The following is a 24,025-nucleotide window of genomic DNA, read 5'->3' as shown; positions in this document are numbered from 1 at the left end:
CACTGATTAGAAAACATCAGGTCTGTGTCACATGTGAGGGGGAAAAAAAAATCAGAATCAAGATACTTTCAGCAGCAGTGTGAACGCAGCCTTACAAACCATGATATGAAAGTGAGATGTATTTGCAAGAGAAACTGCAAGAAAATCCTTTGGAATAACTTTGGTTTAGCCTACTGAAAGCAACATCCAATACATCTAACTATTGACGGGGAGGGGGGTGGCTTAGTGTTTACTTGACAAACAGTCTTCCCCCCTCCCCAAGCCTTGCTGAGGAGCAGTGTGGTGCTGTGCAGGGTCCCTGGGGCCCAGCGGACCTGGGTACGTGTCGCGGAAAGAGAGCACCTGAGTGCAATGGTTACCAGGCTTACAGCGGAGCCTAAGACAGCAAAACTCTCCCATGGGGAAATGTAAGCACTCCTTGATTCCGCTGCCTCTGATTTTCCGCTACAGTGGCACATAGGCAAACATCAGTGAAGGAAATCTATTATTTACTCCGTTCAGTGAGGGGGAAAACACAGAATAGCACCTGGGACACCAACTTTGAGGGAAGTGAGAGATACAACTCTATCATCTATCTATCACAAATCATGTACCATTACTTCAGCAAGAGGCATGGCTTGCTGACGGTTATATTATACAAGAATACACATAGACCTCAGTTTTCTATTGAGGTACAGTACTGTAATGAAGCTCAAACACTCTAATCTGTGTTAAATTAAAATATCTACCAGCAAACTCTTTTTTTGTTTTGTTTTCAACATTGCACAGACATTCCGAATAAAACCCTAAAAGCGAGAGAATATAACATTTCTGGATTGATGTCACCAAATGCTGTATGAATGGCCGTGGTAATCTCCAATGAACAGGATTACTCCACTGAAGCATTACATGAACCAGTAAAGCTAATTTCAATTTCAGCGCATTTAGGCGTTTTTTCCCCCCAAAAGTAGGCGATAGGAATGGAATGGAAACAAACTTTCGGCCCTGAATGCATCCGGATGCATCAAGCTGAGGCCTCCATTGAAGGCCAGTCGCCGCAGAGAGCCAAAGGGATTCAGTCAGCGGAAGATCCATGACCAATTAAAAATTCAACACCCTCAAGTTATTTGCCCGAACAACCGAATGAGTCACAGGTTCTTCATCAATTAGATCCATGGACGTTCCCCATTGACCAGCGAGTGATGCTCTAAGCCACCCAATCTTCAAATGGTAATAGACTCCATATTGATCACCTGTGGGCTGTCCAAGCCTCCATGTAATGGAGGAGCGGAGAACAAATGAGGAATGAAGAGGATTGGAGGAGGAATACAATGATCCGGCTGACCATTAGGAGGTTAATCAGAGGTAAAAGAAAGAAAAAAAATGAGAAAAAAGCCACTCACTTGCCCCAAATTAGACGTCTGTTCGACGGGGGAAGCAAAATGAACGCTAAAGACATATTGCAGCCCGCATAAAACGCCGCAGCACAATGCAGATCGGCATTTAATGAAACTCGCACCGTTGTTGTCGGGCCGCTTCATCCGCATTTGTATGCAGGCGGACCGACGCAGCAGCTGCTCTGGCCTTTCATAGTCTTTGATCCTGGGACATAGCGAAAATTACCAGCAGCATGTCAATGAACAATGACTACTATTTTTTTTTTTTCCGAAGGTGCTCTCTCTCGGAGCGAAAAAAAAAACAACTTTCAGAAAAAAGTACCTTGTGCCAACTTCAAAAGGCTCCCCGACACCTTTCACGGGGAATTACGATGAGGTTGAACCCTCTGAAACCTCTGTAGCACAATAGGTTGAATGAGAGTGACACTCTCCTCCTCTTATTAAGGACAAAGTCATTCGGCAAAAAGGGGAACGAAAAACCCCCAGAGAGGATTCAAATGAAAGGTTTAATGAAGAGAAATAAATTTATGTGGCCGGGAGTAGCAGCGGAACAAGAGCATGTTTAATTTCACCACATGAATTATATATAATAATTAGATAGCATAGGAAATTGGCCATTTGATATGCTATTCTTTTGAATTGAGACAAGCTATTAGACTGAGGTTATATGACAGTTCTCTTCTTTGCACTGTTCGTAGCGATGATAACTCTTATTCTTCACATATTGTCAAACATAAAATATCATTCATCATTCATTCATTTCATGTCTGGCACTTTCTGTGCCTATACACATGCAAAAAAACCTTGAGACGCACCAAAGTGAGAGCATCTTGTCTCCCGCTCAGAATCGAATGCCCTTGAACATGCTCAGGAAGCCCGTCTATAATTACTGTTCACACACCTGTCTCGCGTTCAGCTAATTCAGATGTGTGGCTGCCACACCTAAATTTAGCCGACTTCACGCAAAGCCAGCGGCTTGTCATGTCTATAAAACTCGGATTCAAGTCGATGTCACGTTGTCACAGCCTGTAAAACCATTCGTGAACCATGTATTCAGTCTTTCGTCCAAAACATGTTCATGTACTGTATGTTTGACCAGTAACCTGCTTCCTATTACAACACATGGGTTTCAAAAAAACCACACACCTCACATTCTGTCTCATCCTGTCAACTGCTATGAGGTGCCGTTAGGGACATTATTCAGAATTACCATGCATATACATGTACTTTTCCTCTCACATACACATATGAAACCAAACTCATTCACATTCTATACTGAAAACCACACACACATACAAGTGAAATGCTTTTACATACACAACTGAAACACTCTCTCACAAACAACTGAAAAATTATATGCTAACATACACAACTGAAAAGCTCTCATGAAAACCTTTCACACATACTAGTAAAGTGTGCTCATATACACAGTTAAAATGCTCTCATATAGTATTGTGAAAACCTTTTACATAAACTATTGAAAAGCTTTCATACATACTAGTAAAATGTGCTCATTTCCTCTCACATACACATATGAAACCAAACTCATTCACATACTATACTGAAAACCACACACACATACAAGTGAAATGCTTTTACATACACAACTGAAAAGCTCTCATAAAAACTAGTGAAACCTTTTTACATAGACTACTAAAAAGCTTTCACACACACTAGTAAAATGTGATCATATACACAGCTGAAATGCTCTCGTATAATATTGTGAAATATAACAGTTCAGTAGTGAATACGAGCATTACAGTTAAAAAGGAAGGCCTTCCTGTCATCCGAAGGAAACAGGAAGACTCCACACTAGGAAGTGCATGTGCTCTTGCTGAATTTGAAGTACTTCAATCACAATGTATGTTCATCTGATCCTCTTTGTTTTTCAAATCCAAACTTTATTTTTTGAGGTGAGAGGCACTGAAGAGGATGTTGTAAGTTTTTTTTTACTAGTGCTCTGCAATGCATTGAGTCACTGCAAAGCCAAGAGTCCAACAATTTTGGTGGGGAGAGACGGAGAGGAACAGACAGACCAAGACTGACAGAGACAGACAGACACGCAGAGACAGACATACAAGAGACAGATAAAGTGAGACACAGAAAGAGATACAGAGCATGATATGTTCATGCTTAATTGTCTAAATTATAATTGTCTAAAGTATACCTTAACAGTTGGTATGAAACGGTATGAATACGAGATATGTTGTTAAAAATAAATGTAAACATTTTTTAAAACATTGAGTCAGTTGAATTGTGGTGGAAATATAAAATACATCATGACTCAATATTCTCTAATGCAAACTTTATTACAGATGGCAATATCATTTTAAGGGAAAGTGGGCATTCAGAAATGCAACTAACAACTGTCCTTTTTAACTTTTTTCAAAGACACAGAGACCGAGACAAGCAGAGAGAGAAAGAGGCAGAGACGGAGACAAGCAGAGAAAGTGAGACACAGACAGAGAAACGCATACAGAGCATGATATGTTCATGCCCTGCCAAACCCATATGTGTTTCCTAATGCAAAGTCAAACTTCTCCTTGAACAGTTGGTATGACACATGTAGTGGTAACTTGATGCAGTTAACACGTGTTGGCCATAGGGAACATTGGTGTAGAGGAGAAGTCGTCGTCTCCTTTATGAATGAACTGGACGGAGGGAGTTGGGGACCACAGATGCTCCAGCTGCGAAGGCCAATATCTTCTGTAGTGTGGATGGCCCTTCTTCTTCTTCTATAAAAACAGAAAAACATTATTAGTTATTATTATTAGTGGTAGTTGGTCCAATTAACGTGTATATGAAACATCTCTAGAGCAATTAACATCAGCTGATACTGAATAAACTGTCCAATAAGAGTATTTTACTTCTCAAAACCAAAGCGTCAAAAAATTGAATGACTCTTATAGCAATGAATTTATAACACGCCTTTCATCTTTCAACAATCTCAAGGTGCTACGTGATAATGGTACTACAACCAAGAGAATAAGTAAGTTTAAGCTATAATGTTTTTGTTATACAGGTATGTTTTGTAAAAAATATATATATATATATAAAAATTATAATAATACTAAAATATAAATAGATGCATCAGTTTACTTGTACACTAAACTGTCAATTACCTTCCTGGAGATAGTCTCTCCAGAAGGTAACGACCATCTCCTCAGCAGCTCTCTTGTTGCTCCCTTCTGGAGACAGACGAATGCTGAAAAGATCATCCACCCAGTCAGCAGTCAGTTGCTTGGCTCATAGCAGAACAGGGGGCGAACGCTGTCTGGATGCCTTTGAATTTTCTCCAGAACCCCAAGAGTTTTCAGTCCTTCACAGAATCTGTACAAAGGACATGGAACAATTGTACTTATTTTGCATAATTTAATTAGGGTTCCTAGTTCACTTGTGCATTGTCAATTTGTCACTTAGTTTTATATAAAAATAATAGATTTTGTGAAGTTAGTCCTAGACCATGTTGGTCAATGGGTAAAATTCTGATCCCTATTCTGATTAACCTGACTGTAAACAACCAACACTGAATACCTTTGAAATGGACCTTGAACCCTGTGGATGACCTGAAACATGACAATGTCATGTACCAGCAGATCCCTGTCTCTTCGACCGCATAGAGCTCAGACATCCTGCATTGGCCAAGTAGTCAAGCAGAGGTGCCTCTGACTTCTCAAGGTCCTCAAGTGTTGAACTTTCAGATACCTAGCATCACAAGGAGCAGCGTGATGGCTTGTTATGGAGGCTACAGTTCTTATTAGTCTTTTAACTTATTAGTAAGAACCCAGACCCAATTATGCGGAGGTCTGCATAATTACATGATGCCCAAGGGTCTCCTAACAGTTCGTAGCAGTGCAGGTTTTTTTTCCACATTGCTACAATGTGATAAAAAATAAGGAAACTACCAACTGACCTTTTTGACTTTTTCCAAGAGTTCCATGTCAGCTATGTCTTCTAGGACTGGATTTGCTGAACCATCAACCAGAAGAGAAAATACTGTTGGTGGGAGGAAGTTTGGTGGTGGACCACCATGTACCAAGCTTACCGCAATGGCTCTGCCAGCTGTGTAGTACCGGTCCTCTCTTAGAGCTGCAAAACAATGGAATAAAAGGAAATGTAATATTGATAAATACATAAAGACTCACTACTACATAAAATCATGGATATCATTGTGCTATTAAATAAATTGTAACTCAGTTCAAAAGCTAAAAGTTGCATGTAAAAATATTACATTTGCACTGCTGTTTTGTGCTAATTTTGCTTGACAGTCCCAGCAGTATCTCTTGAACCGGGACCTTTTCTGCACTATAAAGACAACATCAAAAATGAATGATCAGAAACACAGTGATGTGACATAATTTGTAACAACCCGTATTTTGTGAAATCGTTGGTAGTAAGCAACCAATTACTCCAAAATGTGTATGTCATAATAATCTAAAGATAAAACGGTTCATATCAATTATCAGATCACCTCATCCTCAATAGTTATCCTGATCTCTCAAGTTCACATTCTGTGTGTGTGCTACTCACATTTGACTCTCCATACTGGCAATTATAGCCTGGTTTAATTCCTCGTCATCTGAAGAGTCGTCAGGAAGAGTCTTCATCATGACCGCTAGTGCCAGGGTTGCCATCACTTCTTGCAAGGCAGCCTCCATCATGATCACTAGTGCCAGGGTTGCCATCACTTCCTTGCATTACTCTACACCTTTTAACAGCACTGCTGGAGGCGTGGTTGGTGCCATAGCCGTCTTCATCATCACTGCTAGTGCCAGGGTTGCCATCTCCATCATGACTGCTAGTACAGGGGTAGTCATTACTTCTCACTACTCTAAACCTTGTAGCAGCCCTGGTGGTGCCATGGCTGCTCATGCCTGTGTGGATTTGTGGACCATCAAATTCAACACAATCATCATCGCTGTCCTTAGCAGTTGTACGCATTCTTAACGTTGATCTAGTAGTGATGTGGGAAAGTTCATTTTCTTCTTCCGAGTCAGTCTTACACAGAGAAAGAAAGAAGACCAAAAATATATATCAAAAGCAAAAATTATGACTTTGAAATTAAATAACCATATTGAAAACAAGTAAATGTTTAACCAATTAAAATAAGAAACCTTTGTTTGCACTTTTCTCCGTTTTGATTGCTCTCAAACCGTTGCTTTAATTTAATATATACTGTATATTGCTACAAGCAACAAACAGTATACATTTCATTTTCAAAAGATACTTATATTTAGCATAAAAAGCCCTAGCCCTAGGAAAAAACGCCTAAAATGACATACCCAAAATGAATCAGGAATAGCTCCCCAACCATAAGGCCTATATGCATATTTCTGGTCTCCTTTGATAGGTAAGAAGCTAAGGAATATGAATCCATTGTAAGTAAACCTATATTTATTACCATTCCAGAGTAAATGTAGATGCAATAAAGGAAAAAATAAGATTTTCATCCTCACCTAGTATATAATCTAAATTTCAAAGGCAATATCACCATTATAACCCAGATCCCATAGATAAAGATGCAACTGAATGTCTTCTCCTACTCCTTGACTACAACTGTAACTGTAAATTTGATGAAAATACACTAAAATACAACATTTATGATACAATTTATAAAGATATACTCAGGCGGTCTCCATGCTTTGGCCATGTTTACTGTTTACATGTGGACTGTTTACCGAGAGTTTTACTTCAAAACACTATTTATTTCCATATAGCCATGTTACAAATAACATACATCTCCCAAAAACATTGAAATAGTAATAAACACAATGAATATTGATCAATATTGATATATGACTGAAGAGCTCCATTAACATAACATTGTATCATTCCAATCGTGGTGCGTTTAGGGTCATTGGAAAGCTCTGAATTTCTAGTTTCCAGCGATACCAAGCATGTTATTGTAGACTGACGAGAAAATTATCCCTGATCTTTGATCACAACTTGCTCGTATATTTACAAAGTTTATATTTGTACGACTTTAAAATACTTCATAATAAGACATAGTTTGGACAACATACAATTGGTTTACGGATTCTGAAAGCTGAAGACCCCATGTTTTCAAAACAGTATAACATTCATATATTCTATAAATAGACCATCTTCCATCGCGATTTTTCATAACTAGGGGTTCAGGTGGACCGGGTACCAGGTCCATCGGGCCTTAACAGGCTAAACAACAAACAAACAAAATAGCAAATTTACTAAAAGGGTCCTTGATGGTCTCACATACAGGGCTTTAGTTTTACAAACCTTATGGATTAGCATCCCATTCAGCTCCTGACCCTCCTGGAGCTTAGGGGACACCAGCTTATTAACACAAGCCATTAGAAACTGGAGGCTACAAAGAAGATGGGGATATTACAGCAAGAAGAAATGCTTTTAGGCTATGTAGCTTAACAATATGTCGTACGCTGGTGTTAGTGTGTGTGTGTGTGTGTGTGTGTGTGCGTGTGTGCGTGCGCATGTCCGTCTCCTTGGTTTCTTGCTCTTATGAGGTGTGTGACTGAATCATGTACATTTTAAAACAAATGTTATTGTTATATATGTTTGTAATAATCATGATTGCACTTTGTAAACCTGTGTTTGTTTTTTTGTTTGTTTTTTTAAAGTGCTCTATAAATAAAGATTATTATATTATTAATATACAAAGTAAGAAGAAGAAAAAATAGGCCTTTACCTGACATCCTCCGGGATGTGCTCACCAAAGCTATCCCTGATGCGTTCCATAACAGTCTGGTGGTCCCAGGCCTTCTGGAATTCAAAGGCACTGAGGATGTGCCCATATTTGTGTAACCGTAATTTTGGACGTTGTTTGCACACTACTCCCCATGATGGATTGGGGAGTAGTATTATGACCTTGTTGAAATGGTCATGCTGCTGTGCCCTAGCTCTGAAATAAGAATGTAACTATTAGACTACATGAAAACAGCCAGTGCAAGTTAAGTCATGCTGCCATAGATAATACAATACTGCAGTGTTTCCCCTAGAATTTCAGGCCTGGTGGTACGCACCGAAAAAACCTTTAACAGACGAGGCCCGCGGGATGGCATATTGGCGCGGTCGGCTTCGGTCAGATGGCGCAGCAGGCGGTCTGCAATTATATATATATCTATTCTATTTATATCTATTTGAATGCAGATATATATATATATATATATATCTGCATTCAAATTTTGGTTCGCTCGGTATATTCAAGACTTAAAACAAAGTGATCACAAGGAGAGGATGAATTAATAAGCTGCATTTATTGCATAAAAATAAGCTGTGTAACCTATGACCTTTGCAAAACATTAGCACATCATGAACACAATGTGCATGATTCATTGCTGCACTTTATCTTCCTTGGCTTGGAGAAAAATTTCACCGTGGCATCATGATATGGAAATTTTGCCACAGGAGGCCCATTTATTGAAATCTTCATGCAGGCCCCCAAGTTCTCTCCTTGCAGCCTGTTCCTGAGATCTGTTTTCACCTGCCAAAAGTGAAGATTTGTCTTTATTTAGTAAATTCTTAAATTTAAGGATAGATTTATATTGCTATCAAAAACAATCATGAGTTGTGTTTTTTTGTTTATCTCCAGCACATCGGAATGAATTGTAAATAAATGGCAATATTATTGGCCAAATGGAAATCTGCCTCTGTCCTCCTGTGTCCGCATTCAAATGGTGAACAGTTTTCATTGTTAGTTCAGTGACTAGCTTTCTTTATCTGTCCATTGTTCACACTAAATCTTCCATCGTTTCTCAAACAAACAGAAGCCATGGCTAATTATTATGCAGAATGAAGTCATCGGACCTTCCCAGGTGCAACGGAGGAAGCTGGCTGCCGGACCTCCCGGTCGGATATTTACTCTAACAATCCTTTTTCCCTGGTTGGAATTATGCAGCGTTCCATGCAGCAGTGATATTACGATGGTAGTGAGGCTTGATTCCCTAAGAAGAACAAGCTACTCACGTTTTCTTCATGGACGCACATGGCCTGATGTTTGGAGCAGCGTGGGTGTGAAACATTAGGTGGCAGGGCCGAATGATTGCAGGCCATGAATCCTTCTAACTGCAGGGAGAGTGTGTATTTTCGGAGCAATGGGCCTTCAGAGCAATGGGCGTTTGTTTTCGGGATAACGGGCTGTCGGACAAACGGGCTTTCGGTCCAATGGGACATTTTTCGGACTATTGGGGTTTCGGAATATTGGGCTGTCGGAACAATGGGCAGTCCCCGTTAGGACACGGTGTGATAGCAGAGGCACTCGCATCGTGTCAAGAGTTTCTCAGGCAACGACACAGAGGTTGACTCATGTTTCAGACCAGCGCCGCACAGCGCCGCACAGAGGCTCCCAAACGCAAATGATTATTGATTTCCGAATGACTGGATATTTGGTGTTATTTTTGGCATTAAAAAAAATATTTTTTTGGCCTGGCGGGGGTTCCTGTTGGCCAGGCCTGTACAATTATACGGAAAACACTGATACTGAGACTACAGTAGTACATCATCATGCAAACCTGTACAAAGAGAGCAAAATACTAACCGTCACCCCTTATCGACCCTCCTCTGGCTGTGAACCGACCCTCCCGCTGCCTAATGTTATATATTTCCTCTTGTTTGCCTGCAAAGATTTTAAAGAGCACCTAATTATAAAACTACGGCTACTTTTTTCGCCATTGCTTGGTGGTTAGGCAGCAGGAGGGGTCGGTTCACAGTCCCTACCAGAAGGGGGTCGATAATGGGTGACGGTCTGTTAATACATAAGATTGGAAACGATTGCCATTCTATAAATATCTCAAGCTAAGCTACAGAGTAAGTTAGGCCTGGCTCTGAATATCAAAATATTCAGATCATCCTTTTTCAGGTTGGTATTTGGACATGCAAGTATTCAGATACAGTTAAGTGTAACGTTATCTAATGTGGGACGGCAACATGAAAAATAATTTCAAACTCCGACTATTTATAATTACCTTTTTCTCCTCGTGCCTGATGTTCATGTGCCGAAGCGCTGCTGCGCTTGATAACGTGATGCACATTCTCTCCTGACAGGAGTTGCAGCTGGCAGTGGCACGCTGCTACGCTGGTGGGATGGGAAGAGCGATGCTAGCTGACTGTCCAGCGTGTCCACACTTGGAGTTGCAATGACCGGTTGCTGCCCGATTGTTGTCGCATTTGACAGGGTTCTGATGGCCTCCGCTGAGGCCAGTATATTGTTACAGTTTTTTACAATCACTTTGGCACTAATTTCAGAACCTTGATGTCATTTTTCAAAACTCTAGACACAAAACTCACAACCGATGATCAAAATGCATATTTTTCAAAACTCTAACACTTCTCTCAATTGCTTGGATACAATACACATAAACCTAAGATCATTTGTTCATTTAACTAAAATCACCTGTTCAAAATGACACAACTTAACACAAAGTATTACCATTTCAAAATGAAATTCACACATTACATCTGAGATGACTGTCTATTCATTTCATTACAATGATCTAACTATCAACTGATAGAACTGCTCAAAATGATAAGTAACTGTTGCATTACTCTTAATGCATAGTTTTATGGAAACTGACGAACAATATCCCATGTTTAGATCATGAAAGTTTCAGGATAACGAGATCCATTGACACCATTTACCGTGGAACATGAACCAATTGGACTACATTATCTATGGATGTAATATTTCATCATCATTCTTTATCGGACACTGTTTCTATGGTCCCATGTTCCACTTTCCCAGACCATGTTTTCAGATTTCAGAAGATTCTTCCCAAGATGTTTGGCTAATGAAAACATCCATTGTGATGTGGATGAGAACCTGTGGCCAAATCCACAAGACAGAGTTGATGGAAATATAGAAGTACAGTAATCAATCCTTTGTTTTGCTTTTTACAGTAAGCCAGGTGAGGAACACTGCAGTTGACGTTTTACAGTACTGTAGTTTTTTTTCTTTTTTGTAGCTAATTATTTTTGCTTTGATTCACAGAATCCTATTTCATCAATAAATTTCAGATTTTGTTCGATGATTCCACTGTGTCTGTAGTATTCTCTCTACTAGTCCTTTTACAGTGATGTATTTACGTGTAGTACCATAATGAAACATGTATGACATATTTTGTACTACAATATTTAATGATTGTACGAACAACTAAACAGTGAAACTATCGGTATCTTGTGTGTGGGTGATCTAAATTAATGTTCCTATGGTATTTCATGATAAATGAGTTATTTGAACCAATGATTCTGCAAGTGCAGGGTTTCTTTAAAGATATGAATGCACAATGCAATGTTTTGAACATTGGACAGCCTGTGTTACAAGTGATGACCGTTTTGAGTTTTGTGTCTAGAGTTTTGAAAAATGACCACAAGGTTCTGAAATTAGTGCCAAAGTGATTGTAAAAAACTGTAAGTAACGCCGCTGCTTCGGTTAGGCTACTTGCAGGCTGTTGAGCAGACATCAGTGTGGCAAACGAACGAACAACAGTCGTTCACCTGTATTATGAAATGCGCTCTCTTTTCTCAACCACCTTCCGGTTCAACTGAAACGCCTTCCATTTTAACTGAAACGCCTTCCATTTTAACTGAAACGCCTTCCATTTTAACTGAAATCAAATCCTCTCATACACCATACTGAAATGCTTTCATACAAAATTATTTTTTTCAATAGTAACTGTGAACACTTTTCAATAGTTTATATAAAAAGTTTTCACAATACTATATGAGAGCATTTAAGCTTTTCAATAGTTTATGTAAAAGGTTTTCACAATACTATATGAGCATTTTAATTGTGTATATGAGCACACTTTACTAGTATGTGTGAAAGCTGTTCAATAGTTTTCAGAGCTTTTCAGTTGTGTATGTGAGCATATAATTTTTCAGTTGTTTGTGTGAGAGTGTTTCAGTTGTGTATGTAAAAGCATTTCACTTGTATGTGTGTGTGGTTTTCAGTATAGTATGTGAATAAGTTTGGTTTCATATGTGTATGTGCAGGGCTCCAGACTGCGACCAAAAAAGATTTTTTGAGAGTGTGCGAGTTAAAATTTCAGGTGGTCACATTCGTGCGAGTGCATGATGATCATTAGGCTGTTTTGGTGCCCCTACAGCACGGGTACTGTGTTAGCCATTGGGGGGGGGGGGGGGTGAGGCGGGGACACGCTGTATATTAACAGTCTACAGCGTAGTTTTTACCGGCTGGCTTGATGCATTTGGGACAGAGGGACCGCGGTAAGTCAAAACAAACACACACAATCTATACATTTATATCATATTGCCATTTTTTCCATGCACATGCGCGAGCTCTGTCCACCTGACAGCCCTCTGTTCTGTCGGCGGAAAGAGAGACACAGAAGCATGGAGGTTTTGACGCGTCAGTCGGCGCTTCCCGGAGGTTCCCGGGGGCACGGTGGTGTAGGAGAAATACAAAGATTTACGAAGAAAAAGAAAGGAAAAAAAAAGGGTGCGACCAAATCATGTGCTGGTGTGACCAACTGAGAAAGTTGGTAGCACCGGTGGAAAAGTTAGTCTGGAGCCCTGTGTATGTGAGAGGAAAAATACATGTATATGCATGGTAATTCTGAATGATGTCCCTAACAGCACCTCATAAACTTCAATCCACCACAGATATGGCATTTGCATTTCTACAGTAGTACAGCTAAAGTACAGCGAGCTCGCAGGCTGTTGATTCCTTGAAAACCAGAACTGATATGACAGCTCCGGACATGAAAGCATCTAAAAGCATCTTTGGGAATAGAAAAGACAGCGATAGCGGTGAGGCAGGCACTCAGAAATCCTTTTCACTCAGCACTTCTTTCCTGAGCAGAATCAAAGTTTAACTGTCACTAAGTGACAAGGCGCTAAAGATGAGGATGAATGAAGGTATCGGAGTGATGTGTGGCAATTCCAAACCTGAGGAAGGTTTGGCATGTCAGCGTAGGCACCATTACAAACATATTGATCGAAGGCAGTGGTTTTCAAAGATGAGGTTGTGTTCCAAAGAGGGGCTGCAGGGAGATGAAAATGGAAAATTCTTGAATGTACCAGGGGAAATTGTCATCCGTAGATACTGGCTATCTAATCATGTCTTTATAAGTCCGCACACTGCAAGGTCGGTTGAGTAAAATATTTCCCGCTGGAAGGCTAGTGGCATCAAAATAAAGCACTTGTTACTAGATTAGCCAATGCCTGCAAAAATGGTTTGGAATGCCAGAATTGAAATTGAATATGCAGAGAAAAAATCACTGCTCCGAGGTATTCAGCCCCTCCGGCTCTCAACGACACAATTTACAATAAAAATTCTGCACAATCCTGCTTGCTTTTGAGGAAACATCTATGGGTTTTTTTTTTTTTTTTTGATCACTACGATTATCCGTATCTCTCTCCCTCACCATGAACCGAAAAAGATGTGTGAACGCTTTCAAGAAGAGCTTGAAACGGTCCCCTTATACTGCTGAGCCGACACAAGAGCTCAGACGCTGACTCATGCTTTTCTTTATGGCCAGAGGTCTTATTTAGCAATGTCATTTCCCCCCTTAGACTCTCTGATTCAAATCTTTCTCGGCGAGCCAACGCATCACAGTCAGGATTTAGTACATCGACGCTTTGCAGGGAGAAGGATGCAAACTAAAATAACCATCTGCATGTTATGTTATCATAAGAGATATTGGTAGTGACTTTTCCTGGCATTACATGGATGAGGCCCGTGCTGCTGACTGCAGCCTTGAAAGTGGTGAAGCAAATCAGAGTGAAGACGAAGTTCAAGGAAAAAATCCACCCCCGGATCCACTGTTAGATATCATCAATCTGCGATGTTCAGTACATGTTCCAGGAGTTATTTTGTGATGAAGTGTGGTAATTTACTTTTTTGGTGAACCCACTTTCCCTCAACCTGCCTCATCTGCATCTACTTCAGTTGGAAATTTCCCAGAATGCCTTTTGAGAACCCCCCAGAGAAGGGGTGTGAACTTGTTGCATTCGGCTGTGGGTTAAACATGTAGGAGAGAGTAATAGTTATAATAGATTGAGAGTTTTTCCAGATGAGGAAAGTGAGCGTCACGTCTCTTACTCAAAACACATCTTGTACATCAAACATGTCTTGTAGCTGCATTGCATTCTGGTCTATTGAGGCTACTGTTGGTGGAGAAATTGTCTCCTTTACAATGGATTGTTTACTGTCAGTGCAAAATGGTGAGTCTAGCAAGAAGCCCTTTCTCTTGATTGCTCTCCGATTCTGAAGGACTGACACCACAACCTGCATGGAGATACAAATGATCTCCATGTAAAAATTATCTGCTGTCAAAATGCATTGCAGCTGCTCTGGAAACGTCTTAGAATTTAGACAATATTGCATGGTCTAAATTTGGTCAATTATTTGCGGGAATAAGAAAAAGACACCGCCAAACAACAAAATGGGCCCAGAAATACAAGAAACATTAGCAATTCATAGTATTCCCATTATGTCACATGCATTTCCTACCAATATGGTGCTTTACCATATACACAGCTCATTGGCTGTGGTTGTTATTGGATTTTAATCACCTGTTAATTTATTACAATCACCTGTAATTTTCCTACCAAGATGGCCGAGTGGTGATGGAACAAAATACTATGAATAGCTGTTAAACAGAGTTAAAGGGCCTCCTTTAATAACAGGGGCGCAAAGTATGGTGCAGCACAAAACAAACTGCACTTCAAATAGTGCCCATGATTGCCGAGGGGTTTACTAAGGTGTGTTTTGCAAATGCGGCAGGCTACAAAATTTACCCTTGGAGTGCTATTTTTTCGGCTGCAAGTGTTTAGGCAAGACAGCTGAAAGAGTGATATGCCTGCAGTGGGGTTGCAAGTGATTATAGGAGCCAACTGCAATTATTGTTTTGTTTTGAATTTTGCTCTAACATATTAACTTTCAAATAAAAGCAAATATGTCTGTAAATTGGTCAAAATACTGTCGCCCCCTAGGTCATTACTAAGATTCAGATCAATATTAAATAGCCTAAATCTCTTCGCGGGGAGAGAGCTGGAGAAGTTAGATGATGTTTTAGCACTAAAAAGGCCGTAACTGGATGTTGATATAAACTCCATGGAAAGTAATTTCATACATATGATTGCTCACATACCGTTACAAACAACAGTACACAGGCACAGAGGTCAAGCACATAAAACATGAGATATGTCTGTGGATGCACTGAAAGCATATACTGCGCTTTTGTATTTCTGTGTAATGTATGCAGTAAAATCATGGATATCAACAGCTACTGGTCAGAAAAAGTTTGAATAGACTTTTTTTCAGACAAACCATGCCAAGGAACCGTTTCAGAAAACCCCCGCTTTGTGTGTGTGTGTGTGTGTGTGTGTGTTAACTGTGGGTCGGAGGAGTAAGAGGAAAGGAAATGCGAGACGAGAGACGAGCGTGTGTGTACAAGCGCATTTCAAGAGGCAATTAATGGCCATCATCCATGCCGGTTATTTCTTATCATTTCATACTACATACTACAGCAAGGTATAAGAGGAAATGTGAGATACGTGTGTGCGTAAAAATGCAGTCAATGTAGTAAGCATAAATTCATGATGATTGAGGAAAACTGGTCTGGTGATTGGCAATTTTCTCCTCAGGACTCTGCAATTTCATCTTGAATTTCACACAATTACCGATTTTTGCGCACCTGGCATCTGGATTATAAGGACCATATAACCAGAGGAGCAGTAGAGCGGCATCACTCTTTGCAATGACATGGAGCCAACTGAAGAGTTTTTTTTTTTTTTTTTAGTGTAAAAATCAACACTATGCAATGCTTCTATAAATCCACACCTATCAGGTTGCATCTAACACTTTGCTGGTTAGGTTGGAACAGCCGCCCCCGAGCTGTATCAGCTCTGAGTGAACAAACAATTCTCCAATCAACACTCGTCAACTCCAATCAATTGAAATATCAGCACTTTTTAACACTGGATTATCACATTCCCTCAGTAAACTCTTTTACTGTCCTGATTACTGAGCGATATGCATAGGCAAAATCAAATTACAGACCACCCCTGGTAATACTAATGCAATCTAGAGAAGGCTGATCTCCGCAATTATTACAAATCTTTGGATGTTCCCAGGTACTATTAGTCCCATGCAAATAGGGATAAAGACAAAATTCACTGTGTCACTGTGCCACATTGGGTTTTGACCATTCATCCAATTTTGCCAATTCTTCTAATTGGCTGCAACTGCATTGAGCAAAGCATGGCTCCAGTTAGGGCGCCATTAGCTTGTCCATGCCAAGACTCACACTGACTCTGTCTGTCCTCCAGGAGAGACCAGACACCAAAGGCTTATTTTATACACTAGACCTATACTGCACATACTGTATATAGCAATGCAGCCAATTGAAACAAAAAAAAAGCTCTGTATCTGGTACCATGCAAGGACTCACCCCTACTCCATCCTCCTGTCTGTACTGTTTCCAGGCCCGGCCCGTGTCGCTGTAGAGCAACAGGTAACTGCTGACCCAGTCGGAGCTGTCGTAGCGCCCCTGTGTGGCCACGGCCGTCACCTCCATCCTGTCCCTGAGGTCCAGCTGGAGCCAGGGCTCCCGGTCTGTCAGCAGCGGAGTCCAGCCTCCTGCTCCTGGTGGGACAGAGACCCAAACAACATGAGACTGGAGAGAGATTCACTAGGGATGTTTGTGACACGAAACTCAGCAGAACAAAACCTTGATGATATGTGTTGTGGAGTTGAAAAAATGTTTGCGATTTCAGCCGCGGTCAAATATCTAAGAAATAACAGTCAGAAGGTTTTCTCTTTTGTATTGTTTGAGCACCAGAGCGTGCTAGGATGTAGCTTGGGTCATCACGCTTCCAATGATCACAGCTGAACTCACTACTGTGTAGATGCAAGAGACAAGATGGACTCAGGCCAAACTGAAAGTTAGGATGCTCCATCAGGTTTTCAGTCTGCTGTGTGGCAGCATTTTGGCTTTCTAATTAAGGAAGAAAACAGCAGCAAGACATCTGACAAGACAAAGACTGTCTGAAAGTACTGTGAGACAGCTTTGCCTTACAGGTGACAACACAATATCACAGTGAAAAACTCCAGTCGGTTTATGGTTAAATGTGTTTCAATCATAAATAGGGTTTCAGAGGTCCTAAAAATTTTGCTGTTTCTCTTTGCACCACTTGGACTACGAGAGATCGGTTCACGGTTTGTATCAACTGAGGGCAAACCTGAGTTTGCACTTGATTTGAAACGAACGTTAAATACAATAATAACTGTAATAATAAGTTTTAGCCTCAGAATATCGGCTGGCAGAATATGGGAAATTGGTATCAGCTCCTGATTCTGCTCGGTGCATCCCTACTTATCAATGCACACCGGACTGGATCATGTCTTGTGAATGGATGTTCAATTAATTTCACATAAAACTCACAATTTTTCACTCACATAAAAATGTCATATAGTGTAAGGTTTTACTGAGAATAACATGTGATAACATAAAGTATTGATGTAGCGTAGGAGAGTTCAACTAATAAATTGTATAGTTCTGGAATCAGATGGTAAACATCTGTGTGTGTGTATGTGTGTGTGTGTGTGTGTTTGTGTGTATGTGTGTGTGTTTGGATCATAGGAGTGCTTACACCCGTCGTGAACTACAAGAGATACAGGAGTAGTTTACCTCTTAGGTTTAACAAATGCATCACGAAAAGACAAGTGGTGAGCTACAGTATTTTTCTCCAAAGATCAAAGTGTAGCGCAATTAGAGATTAATTCATGCAGGGAAATGCACACAAGATAAATAAAAAAAACCAATGTAGGTGGGGATGTGAAGAGATACATTTACAGCTGATGTGGATTTTGTCTTGACAGAGGCATTTTTTCCATCTTGTAAAGCACATGGGAGCCTGTACTAATAAAACTAGCAGAGCTAAGACATTGGCAGTGAGAAGTAATTTTGTCTATGCCCTCTCCCATCATACAGTGGATACAATAGTGTTAAACCCATGGGAGATTACTTCAGCTCTGATCCACTGATTTATTGCTGGTTTTCAAACTGTGGCTTATCCCCAAAGAAGTAGAGCAAAGCACAGGGAGAAATTGGCCTTTTTCATGTCATGTGAGGTTGTCTTGCACTTTACACAGCAGCTACCACAATATGAAAGCATGTCTCACAAAATAAACTGTGAAACATGCAACAAAACAAATACAACAACATTTAATTCTTATTGAACTGAGGCAGGGGCAGTTCAATGTTGAGTGACTGCTAAATTAGATGTTTTCAGAGCAGCATGGGTCAGATTCCTGAGCTATACCCAAAGTACTTTTCAGTAAAAGCTAGAAATCAATATTTGGATCCCACCCTCTGTATTTCTATTTTCTACATTTATGTCCAATGGATTTTGAGACTTTGCTCACCCCACACGTAGCCTAGTTTGTCCTCAGCCTAGTTGTACGGCATTGTTATGAATTCAGGGACATGATTAAAGTGTGTGTGGATACTGTAGGTATCGTGAGTTCCATAAAGATGTGTTGAAGTCCCACAGGCTCCTCAGCTATCAAGCTGAAGAAACAGGTCAGCTCTGGCAGAAAGGTTCATTACTCAGCCGCTGTGGGCTGGGAAACAACACCATGGGAGCAGATGAGTGCAGAATATCAAAGCAGAGTCTCCGTTATGCAGGAAGCATCGTTTACAGAGCCGCCCCCCAGGGAGCCGGGTTATGCTGGTGCAGGTGCACGTAGTGAAGGTTGACCGTGGTTTTACAAACAGAATTTTTGAGAGACGGGGCATGTACATGATTGGCATGAGAGTTCCTCAATTCACATTTCCATTTGTTTCATTATTTAGAGTGCCGCCGCCACCCTCGGACCTTGAATCTTGGCCACCGGCCAATCAGAAGGTCAAACTGCCACGCCTAGCATTCCCAATACCTTGTCCCTGAGAGGATGCAGATCGACCAGAGTAGAATTATTTCATCCTGAGATGTCAGTGAAGCCAATCCCCGTAAGACATTTTTAGAAGTAGGCAAGTAACTCAGGATCTAGCTCCAGGTTCGTCCATGGCTACTACCATGGAGGGTTTCTGATAGTAGCAGAATAAGTTACAGGTCATGTAATGAGGAGATGGCCCAGGCATGCAGCCTAATTTCACTGAAAAAAAAAGACGTTTACTATACATTATTAATATGGAGATTTCTGCCAAGGGAGCGATCTGTTATACTTAATCAAGCAGTGATGGAATGAAGTCCGGGGGAAAATAGATTTGAATATTTTCAACACTTAAGGGTGGCGTGTTTAGCAGTCTAAGATCAATAAATCATTAGGATAATTACCATAAATAAACAAGACCATCACAGGGAGGATTGGCAGCCTCTAATGAAGCCTCTAGTGACATTGTGTGTCACTGGGTTGGATTTGGTGGGAAATCTCCTGAACTATTGTTAATACTACTACTGCTATTATTATTATTATTATTATTATGACTACTACTACTACTATTACTACAGCATGAACACTACTGCTCATATTGCTAGTACTGCTGCAATGGCGACTGCATCAATACTGGCTGCACTCCTGAAACAGCCTTTTGACAAAGGTGACAAAGGTGTTTTCGTGATGCTTTTGAAATGGCATCTGAGTGTCTGTGCTGCAGCTCAGCCTCCCATCTATGTAGCTTTTAATATTCCGCAGTCTATTTAATCCTATTCAGTATTTATGAGAGTAATTCCAGAGAGCAAATACGCATGGTCAAGGTGGCCACCGGTTATGAAGGACAAGGCGTTTAGTTATGTCTGGGAAACTCTGGGAAGACCATAATGGATGTTTGATGTACTGTAGTATTATTAAGTGTATTATGTATTATTATTATTATTCCAACAATACATCTGAGAGCTTTATGCCTACCATACTTACTATAAAATGGCTGAATATGTGTTGCGCTGCATATCTATTCTCATTCTTCCGGCTGTAAGATCATGTAGATTTTCTTATGATAAAATAAAAAATGGTTTTATATTTGGTTGGAGCGGTTTGAGTCCCACGGCAGCTACATGTGTCTGAATGTGTTTTTCACCCTCTTACATTAAATGATATTGAGTGACTGGGTGGTAGCTAGGCCGGTCCCTGGCCTTAAATTATCACAGCAGTCATCCAAATTAGTCTGCTAAGGCAAAGCTGGTTCAGTCATTTAGTGAATGGTATAAATTGGCTGTCTCAGAGAACCTGGCCATGTTTCACTGGTTTACTTCAATCTAAACTTCTCTGTTTATGTTGTTATTCTGTGTTGTCTGACACTGAAACTCCCAACCTTACTTCGTACTATCAAGTTGTGTTTCTAATCTGCCAATGTAATAACAAGCTTTCAAGCATTTTGAGGTATTGACTGCCAAGTTTTTGATGTTTTTATGATCAATCCCTCAATAGAGATGAATTTTATGAATGTTTTACACCGTTCACTTGAATGAAACAAATTGATTGCTTTTCGTCAGTCAAATCATGCTGTGTTGTTTGAATAAGTCACAGAAATTGCAAAGCAAAATTGTTGTGCTTTTTCCCAAAGGGGTTCGGAGTCCTTGTTTTTGAAAAAGTGTGTGGACCAAAGGTGACATGACACGTCCAAGGACTGCTGCCTTTAGTGAAATAATGAATTTAGGTTATCCTTGAAGTTGATCTAGGTATGATAATAACTCAACACAAAAGCAAACAAATGATTGTGCATCAGCATGCTCAGCTGCAGATGGACTCTTTACTAGGGCTGCAACTAACGATTATTTTCATTGTCGATTATTTTCTCGATTAATCGATTAGTTGTTTGGTCTATAAAATGTCAGAAAATGTTGAAAAATGTGGATCAGTGTTTCCCAAAGCCCAAGATGACGTCCTCAAATGTCTTGTTTTGTCCACAACCCAAAGATATTCAGTTTACTGTCATAGAGGAGTAAAGAAACCAGAAAATATTCACATTTAAGAAGCTGGAATCAGAGAATTTTGAGTTATTTTTCTTAAAAAATGACTCAAACCGATTAATCGATTATCAAAATAGTTGGCGATTAATTTAATAGTTGACAACTAATCGATTAATCCATTAATCGTTGCAGCTCTACTCTTTACCCCACCATGCCAATGCTGGTCTAGGTTTTCTGCTGATATTTTTATTCAGAAACTATAAAGTGTTACTTGTACATGTCGATTAAAATGGAATAATGATGATATTGTGTGTGTGTGTGTGTGTGTGTGTGTGTGTGTGTACCAGGACAGAACAACTGCCTCTTTGCAATTACTAAAGCGAGTCAAGAGGTGTTAAATATACCTTCCTCCAAATGCTTACGTAGAAGGATGACTGCTGAAGGAGACACGCTAGGCAAGAGTGTTGATAAATGACAACGGCAAACCAAAGGGAAATGTCACTTCAAAGCCAAATGACAATTTCCTCGCTCTCTTCTCTAGGCCTCATGTTTTACAGCCTCTGCTTGGGAATGAAACGCTACGACCTTGGGCAACGGGACAGAGGAAATACGACGCGGGAGACACGGCGGTCCTTCTGCACTCACCGTCTCTTCTGTTGAGCTTGGCGAAGTGGGGGGCGTTGCTGGCGGAGGACTGTGACGAGCTCTGGAAAGACGCGTCACGCAGCGCGGACGCCAAGGGGCCATCGCAGTTATCTGAGGAGATGAGAAAGTCAGAGCAAACTGATTAGGATTGAACACGACACATTATTCCCTCAACCTACTGTACCTCGTCCACGTCTACCTCTGTTAGTGATTCCCTACATTCATCATGCATCCCATTACGCAAATGCGTCGCATGATGGATTGTTGCGGCTTCTGTCGGTGGGGAAACTGGTGTCTCTGCCTCTTCTACGATGGATTTCTCCTCCCGTGTGATTGTTGAGCAAAAATGAGGCAGAGCGGCGGCTCTGGAAAGAAGCCCTTGCTCTTTGATTCGGAGGGACTGAACCAAAACCTGATGTGAACCTCAAAACCTGAAGTCGCTTTCTCTATATTTGTCCAGTAATCCACAGGAAAAAGAAAAATACACCACCCAACGACAAAATGGGCCCGGAAATGCAAGATAAAACTGTTTTTTTAAACGGTATTAATGAGTTTTAGGGTGGATTTTTCCTTTAAATGCCATTGTGAATGATCTCCTTGGGTGTGTTTTACACTGTCTCCAGAATATGATTATGGTTATGTAATTCAGTGGAGTGAGCCACGTCCCAGTACCTGCCTGCTTGAAAGCCGGCACACATGAAAGCCCCCCTCATTAAACTCCGATGACAGTGAAAACAAAAGATGGGAAAGACAATCAAAAAAAAAAAAACAATGATGGATTTCAAAGTCATAATTATAAAATATTGAGCGTGGGGGCGTCCTGGTCCTTTGTCGCATGTCATCCCCCCTTCTCTCTCTCTCTCTCCCTGTCTTTCCTGTCTCTCCCCACCTTCAACTATCTAATAAAGGCAAAAAACACCTATACAATAGACCCTGTATGGGTATAGAGTATGGGATATATTTAATTATGGGCTTCATCATCAGTCAGAACTGACATCCATGATGGAACACCACAGCGCGAGACCCTTTTCCTCATCGTCCATGAGGAGACCGTGAGCAGAATAGCCCCTTTGAAACCGCTGTATCATTTGTCATACTGTATGTGCCATACATAGCTGATCAACAATGGATATTAATAGAAATTTTGAGCACATTCAGCCGCAGAGCCTTTATATAATTACACTAAATGTGCACGATGTGGGAGATTTCTCTGGAGGGCCCGTCGTTACAGGTTTGTGAATCGGTTTATGCACAACCGAAGCCCTTCAAATGACCCACCGCAAACTGCACAAGAAGTGTTTGAAGTGATCCGCGCGGGCCCGGGGGGGATAGCACTCGCTTTAATCTCCCATTGTTGGGACAGAGTCATTTTCAGTTTAGAGGAAATCAACAAACAATCACCTCCTTGTTCAGATAAAACACCCCGAGATGTCTTTTTTTCTTTCTCTGTTTTGTTTTGTTGTCCTTTGTCTTAAATCGACACATTTATTTATCTATACAGAAAAGTGTCAGGGGAACCCCGAGGGGCAATCCATTTGAGTTTGCCATGTTCAGTCGTTTCACAACTTCCATGCTGAATTCCGCTGCATTGCCTGAGGGATTTTTTCCTCCCTTGTGTTCTTGTCTCCTATCCTTTTCTTACAGTCATAATTTATAAAAGTGTGGTCAATACTGTAAAAGAAAAAAACATAAAAAGAAGTCAAGGAATGGCAAGGAGTCTACTGGCAGAGACGGAAATTTTACTATGTCACTAGTCTTAATTTAGTATATTTCAGTATGGGCTAATGTAAAGTTATCCTCCCTAGTCTGAATTTGAATAGGGGTCCATAATCCAGTTCAGAATCTATAAACAAACCTGGTTTCAGATGTGGTGCCTGAATGGACCACAGAATGCAGCAGAGCTTTGGCCAATTCCTGAAACACACTTTCTTTCTTTCAAACTATTTATTTTTAGAAATTAGAATATTATAATCAGACGTACAGAACAGAATATAGATCACAAAAAAGTAACGCACCTATATCCCCAACTGCTCGCCCAAAAAAACAAAAACAAAAAAAACACACTTTCTGATGTGATTGTAGGTCTTCTGCCACAATTTTTTCAACCAGTTCCCCACAAAAAGGTAAGTGTCATG

At 40.5% G+C, this 24,025-nt stretch overlaps 1 protein-coding gene and 1 pseudogene across 1 annotated transcript in view; both read right to left on the bottom strand.

Annotated features, from left to right (window-relative positions):
* The window catches only part of LOC139640905 (contactin-associated protein-like 5), a 71,818-nt gene that overhangs the window by 47,171 nt on the left and 622 nt on the right, over positions 1–24,025 (bottom strand). The window contains exons 2-3 of the mRNA XM_071515097.1: positions 21,891–22,028; positions 16,784–16,977 (exon numbers count right to left, since the gene is read on the bottom strand). Of these exons, the coding sequence (XP_071371198.1) occupies positions 16,784–16,977; positions 21,891–22,028 (332 nt within the window). The remainder of the gene's footprint in view (positions 1–16,783; positions 16,978–21,890; positions 22,029–24,025) is intronic.
* On the bottom strand, positions 3,868–6,061 carry LOC139640906 (G2/M phase-specific E3 ubiquitin-protein ligase-like; annotated as a pseudogene).

Source organism: Centroberyx affinis, unplaced genomic scaffold (assembly GCF_046629955.1).
Source record: "Centroberyx affinis isolate AG114_WGS23_722 - 3 ecotype Tasmania unplaced genomic scaffold, CSIRO-AGI_Caff_v1 ptg000308l_1, whole genome shotgun sequence".
NCBI lineage: Eukaryota > Metazoa > Chordata > Actinopteri > Beryciformes > Berycidae > Centroberyx > Centroberyx affinis.
The sequence above is the reverse complement of the archived record's forward strand: the minus strand, read 5'-3'. Positions and strand labels throughout refer to the sequence as shown.